General features: G+C 40.6%; 1 protein-coding gene across 1 annotated transcript; it reads right to left on the reverse strand.

Annotated features, from left to right (window-relative positions):
- Positions 1–285: 285 nt before the first annotated feature.
- On the reverse strand, positions 286–4,887 carry LOC108682816. The gene is made up of 5 exons (XM_047883610.1): positions 4,418–4,887; positions 3,362–3,558; positions 3,001–3,100; positions 2,252–2,514; positions 286–1,279 (listed from the first exon to the last, which is right to left on the reverse strand). The coding sequence occupies exons 1-5, from the start codon at positions 4,785–4,787 to the stop codon at positions 1,154–1,156; spliced, it is 1,056 nt and encodes a 351-aa protein (XP_047739566.1). The 5' UTR covers positions 4,788–4,887; the 3' UTR covers positions 286–1,153.
- Positions 4,888–6,374: the final 1,487 nt, after the last annotated feature.

The raw sequence follows: 6,374 nt of genomic DNA on the forward strand, positions 1-6,374 counted from the left end.
TTAAGTCATGTGTGTTAGTCAAGACATGTGTGTAAGTTAAAGAAATGTTTGGGTTGAGACATGAGTGTTAGCTAAGACATCTGTGCGAGTTAAGACATTATTACCAGTTGGAAGAGCTATTTGGGGGTGTCAGCATCACGCCCCAAGAAAGTCTTTGACAGTGAGAGCGAACTGAATCCAATAGAATAGTGCGAGCAAACTTAGATCATTTGTGAAAGAGAGCTGAGTTCATCAGAACAGAGAGAGAGAGAGAGAGAGAGAGAGAGAGAGAGGAGATGAGTCCATTAGAACAGTGAAAGAGATGAGTCCACTAGAACAGTGAGAGAGTTGAGTCCATTGGAACCGTGAGAGAACTGAGTCCATTAGAACAGTGAGAGAGTTGAGTCCATTCGAACAGTGAGAGAACTGAGTCCATTAGAACAGTGAGAGTACTGAATCTATTAGAACAGTGAGAGAACTGAGTCCATTAGAGAAGTGAAAAAGCTGAGTCCATTAGGACAGTGAAAGAGCTGAGTCCATTAGAAAATGGGCAGTGAGCGACCGGTGTCCGCTTCAAGATCCCGACAAAAGAAAATTCTAGTTTCACCGAATTAGTGATTCGCTTGAACAAGATCATAACTCATGTGCCTGCCTCTGTGTTAATCATGATTATCTAAAGATATTTGAACGTTTTTTGTCTAAATTAAAATTAATTTAGGTAATTTATAATCATTTCACCCAAGAGAACCACAATGTGTGAAATAAATAGGTTTTAATTCCTTACAAAAGAAATTACGTTACAATTTTCCGTGACGATTTAAGTTTTCTTTCGTTATAGTTTTATTGAATATTATCATCCGCGATCTGAAAAGCTAAATGTGAATTAGACCCTTAATGGTTGTACCGATATTCCAATGCTGGCATGCTCCATCGTCCCGATAACTGAGCAGGCATTCCATACCAATAGGCCTTCTTTCCCCGAAAAGCATGTGGAAGCTTACTGCAATACAGATGTTTCAATGCTTTCATGATCACCATACCCATGAGGATTGGAGTGTCAATATAGCAACAGGAAACTCAATTGTTTGAATAATCCTCTGTAGATAATAAAGTTTCGAAGTGCTATTCTGCCCATGTGTATTGATCGTTGAATGGATCCTTCCTGTCTTGTTCTTCACATCAAGGAGCAGAATGCCAGGCCATCGCTGAGCACCTCCTGCATAATCACTTGAGTCTCCAATGGAAATGGCGAAGCTTCGGCCACGGGGTCTCCTCCGTAGTAGTAGCTGTAGTAAAGGTTCTGCAAAAATAACAAACATTATTTCTTCCCCGGCAGTATTCCTTTAATCTAAGTACGTTTCTTATGCCTTTCTTTAATTGTTATCAACGGTAGTATTGAAATACTTATTTAAGAGGCCGTTGCTATAAGAGATTAATTTAAAAACGAGCACTGTAGTACGCATGGATAAATTTGTGCAGGCTGAGGAGAAATTTCCTTCGAAGTGCAAGAAAATTGAAACTAATATGTAAAATAAATTTGGTAAATTTAAATATGCTCTATCATTCTGAATAAGCAATACAACAATTGAAAAAATATAGCCTTTGAATTACATAATTTCTGATTCTAGAAAGCACAATAGATAATCGCATGAAATTCTTATACATGCGTGGTCCCTTTACAAATAATTTAATTTAAATCAAACAACTTTTCTCTCCAAATTCGCTATTTATTTGGGTTCCAGACCACATCAACGTAATCAAACAAACAACTTCATGATCGAATGGTAAATAAATGGCCTCTATAATTTTTAATTAAGTCTTGCTGCTAGACAAGCATCGAACATCATCTGTGGCCGTCATCGGTGCGCCAGGCAATTACGATAAGAGCGCCTGACGTCATCGCTGTGCTGGCTGCTTTTGGCAGAACCTGGCTGGCAGAGTTTTGGCCGTTCAAATATACCCAGCCCGTCCCGGCGACATACGTGCATTGATAAACTGTCACTCATCAATCATTATATTAATTATTAATAACATATTAGCTCATCTATCATGTTGGTTGGCCACTATGTTTCTCGAACGCATTTTTGGATATAAAAGTATGCTACCTGAATAACTGCTACTTTAACATCTTTTCCTGCCTGCAATGGGTGAATTAATTGCCGTTTCCCCACTTCTGAAAAGTCTAAATATTTAAGAGTGTTCCCCTAATCTATAAAAATTCACCCAAGGGTGACCAGAACAGAAACCGGAAGCATTCGTTATTTTATCTTACCTGGCATTTGTTGCAGCCGCAGTACTGGGCGATCTGCAGGTTTCGTTGCAATCGCTGCTCCTCCAGATCAAGATCCCTTTCCAGATCTTCGGCGATCTGAGCTTCCCGTCGGATCCGCTGCGCGTCGAGAAGATCTTGCGCCATCTCGTCCTCGGACTCGAGCAGCATGACTCGACGCTGCTCATCGACATCTCTTTGGGCATCGAGCAGCATCGATTGCTCGTGCAGCACGGAGCTCGGAGGCAGCATCATGATGCTGCAGTCTGCAATACAGAATTTCTGATAATAAGTGAAATTTAAGAAATTTCTGCACCTCAACAGCTCTAGTACATTTTATCACCAGTATAACGTAAACGGAGTTGAGTGCAGAAATTAGCAGCGAGAAAGAAATTGGCCATTCTTTTCCTGAGCTTTATAGCAATCATAGTAGACGTTAAAAAGAGACACCTCTGAAAGAAATTATATTCTCCAGACTGCATTTCTAAGCATCATCTGAACTAGTTAAGATCAGTAAAAAATATTCGTGTTGGTTAATCTTTAAGTGCCAGACAGGTAACGCTGCTCATTCTGCAACCCAATTATTAATCTGTGAACAAACTATTCATCGTGAACTACAGTAATCGTCTGCTTCTTATTTTGAAATAGTTTTTCCATGAAAGCAAGTGTTCAATTACGATAGCGACATAAAATATATGAAATAAAATTGTATAAAATAAAATATATAAGTGGATGCGACCGGTTCTTCGCACCAGCTGCTTGTAGGCTCTGGATGATGGGCGAGGCTGACAGGACAGGTGGTTCTGGGCGTCTTTGACAGCTGGCTAGCGCCTCCTCGTAGCTCGGCGGAAACTAAGAAAATCATCAAAATTACCAATAAATTTGCCAAAAAAATATGCAGGCATTTGTCCATTGCATTTTATAGTTAATTCAAAACAACTTCTCAGTAGCAAGACCGTATACTAATTCAGAAAACACATCATATTTTGGTCACTGCTATTCATGTGGCGCTGTTTCCCTATCAGTACCGTACCCCAGATCATAATTTATCGTTGTCCCTCTGAACTCTGGTCCCTCAGTCACCTGAGCCCATTGTCTTCAAGGTCCTGGTACCTGATCATTAGGCATCTCGTAAGGTGGTGGCAAAGTCCCCACACTGTCCCGCCATCTCTCTACGCCAGATGCCGCATCGCCGTTACGGTCGGCACTGGCCGTCCTCCGCAGTGCAGGGCCGATGCAGCGCAGTTCACCGCCGCTACGAGTGACGTCCTGCCATATCGACCCCGTCACCCACGAGTATGGCGGTGGATCTGTCTCAGCATTTAAATTTTTTATAAATTTTAATATTATTTGTATTCCGCGATTTGATGGTAAATGTAAAGACATTTAAACCCGATTTTGAGTGATCCGAAACGAATTAAATTCATACATGCCATTTAAATTGGTGTTTAGAACTAATAGTAAAATAACGATTAGTCATGGATATTTTTCACATGTCTCAAAAATATATTTTACTTGAGATTCTTTCAGAACAAGTCGTCATACTGACACCTTGATCTTCCCTTATGCCTTATTGTAACTTAATTAATGTACTTTCGCAACGAGGCGAAAACATTGTCTGACTTTTCATCATCACATTCAAAACTTCTCACAATATGTCAAAACCTTCCAAAAGTGCGTAAGAGCGTTCAATTCCCGTTGCAATCCGAATTCAAATAATGAAAAGCCTGAAGATTTTTTGCAAAGCAATATAATCTCGACTCCATGCCGAAAGTTCCCCACCGACAGACGAACAACATTCGAAAGTTTTCTCAAACATGAGTTGGCCACGACAAATTGTCAGTGCCATGCACGCAAAAACCTGTATTTTGTGTCTTTGTTTTCGAGAAACTTGGTTTCTTAAGTAAAATAGATCTCGATTCATGACATGTTTTGCAGGCAACTTTACATTCATGTTTCAATTTGTATAGTATTTAGTGAAATTCTGCCACGAAACAAAAGGTGAAATCAACTATTTTGCAAATGCAATTGATTAGCCTGTAGTATATCATTAAAAATTTGTAACTACAAATTTTGGGTATCATTTCTTTGAGTATCATAATGATCGATCCCACGCTCAACGCCCCGCCCGGGTAGAAGTTATAATGATCGATGATACACTCCACTCACCGCTCGCGTTGAAGTCATAATGATCGCTGCTACGAGACCGCCTTCTCATGGTTGGCGCGATCAGTTCCAAACTCCCGGAAATGCGACCTGCCGTACGCCCGACCCTCAGGTGTAAAGCCGAGTCAGAAATGCAGGTCCCGTTGGCATTCCTTATCGGCGAGGCATTCAATACCTCGACACCGTCGCAAGCAGAGGAATTTGTGGCGTCAATGGCAGCGCCAGCACTTGGATTGCTGGGAGCTGCGCTATTATTGCGCGGCAATGGGTTTGTGTACACCGCAGAGACTGCGAATGAGGGTGAGGAGCTGTGTCGTTGGTGCTGTCGATGGCTTGAAGGTACAAGACGTTGAGTTGCTGATGAGTTAGCCATCGGAGGAGATGTTGACCGGCTTATTTCATGGCTTATTTCGACGTCCAAGCTGCTGCGCCCGAGTAAATATTTTGGCCTGGTATTGCAGAGGCGGCATTTCCCTGCACAAATGTCGTTTAGTCACAGCACAAATGATGTGGACAATGTTTAGTTCGACGCATTAGCGATCATAAGATGTTCGCTGGATTGAATTGAACTGATTTTACCAATGAATAACATTAGCTTCTTAAATTGGATTGTGAATAAGTTCATGAGTTCATACACAGTATCTGAATGCATTCCATGCACGACTACGCTGGTGGCGGCGCTTCAGCGTAGCCTGGGACTGTTCCGTCCGAAACAAATACTAGGGATACTAAGAATACTAAGCACCAGGCCAGCAGCAGCGAATGTTTTAAATTTCTTGCCTGCGGTTGAATGTATAATTTTTCTGATTGAGATGTTAGTAAATGAATCGATACGTTTTTCCTCTATTTATAATCTAAAGCAAGTCAATCGTCTTATTTAATAATGGTGAAAATACGAATCGTCTGCCTTTTCGATTGCCGATATAGCTGGAGTACCGAGGTCAAGAAGCGAACATCAACGCGGTTATTGGCACTGAGATCCTGATATAGATCGGCTCAAGCTCTCTCTGTGGGCCCTTCCGTCCACGCCATTTGAGGATCTGTTGCTCTGCCATTATTGGACTCATATTGGAAGGTCTGCTCAAGCTGCACGACTTCGTCCAGGGAAGTGCAGGAAAGAAAGAGACATAAAATCTTTTACGCGAACCACCGATGGAGGAAAGCTTTCGGTAACATAGATACATACCATGCTTTTGGGTGGGTAACATAGATACATACGTGCTACGTACTGAATAAATGAGAGAACAATTTTTATCCGTAAAACGCGAATGAAAGGGAAAAGACCATGAATATAATAAGCAAGATTCATAAATTGAAGAGATGGTTGTGGAATCATAGTCGTAATTTTTATGGAACTTGCATAACATTTTTATCTAATTTGGAGCTACTTAACTTGGATCTCTCAAATAGGATATCTCAAAAATATCAGCAAGGATATTTTGCCCTGCAACTTTCTGGAATGAAACTAAACGATCGTGCATTAAAATTAACTCAAACGGATAATTTTGTTCCAGCTAATAGCTGTTGACGGTGCGGCTCCTAATGTGGCCTCTTCAATACTAAGTCCAATAATAAATAGCCAATATTGCGCCTTGAAACGAAGCAATAACTCGTGGATAATCATAAAAATTCATCGGCTGAGCCATTTTGTTTGCTTGGGCCTCATCGTAAATCGTTAAGCATCATTCCTGAGCACAACTAACTTGATAAATATTAAAAAAATTTATAAGAGTTTAGGGATTGAACAGATGAATTAACAAAATTCTAGCTTCGAACTTTAATTACGCGAATCAGGCATCAATTTTTCGTAGAGATAATTTTTAATTATCATACTTGAAGTAACGACACTTCACAACAGCAAACCATTTATCATAAGTTTTATAATGTTTCTTGTTCAAGTGACGCCAGCACAGATAGCTATGAGCCTAAGAAGCTATGAGGCCTTTTTTTCTCGAGCCGT

Source organism: Hyalella azteca, unplaced genomic scaffold (genome assembly GCF_000764305.2).
Source record: "Hyalella azteca isolate HAZT.00-mixed unplaced genomic scaffold, Hazt_2.0.2 contig1717, whole genome shotgun sequence".
Classification (NCBI taxonomy): Eukaryota; Metazoa; Arthropoda; class Malacostraca; order Amphipoda; family Hyalellidae; genus Hyalella; species Hyalella azteca.

Excerpts from the sequence above, each read along its gene's own strand:
- LOC108682816 (XM_047883610.1), bottom strand. The coding sequence starts at position 4,787 with ATGGCTAACTCATCAGCAACTCAACGTCTTGTACCTTCAAGCCATCGA. Across the intron at positions 3,559-4,417 it reads TTATGACTTCAACGCGAGCG|ATCCACCGCCATACTCGTGG; the intron begins GTGAGTGGAGTG and ends ATGCTGAGACAG. Across the intron at positions 2,515-3,000 it reads CCAGAGCCTACAAGCAGCTG|ACTGCAGCATCATGATGCTG; the intron begins GTGCGAAGAACC and ends TCTGTATTGCAG.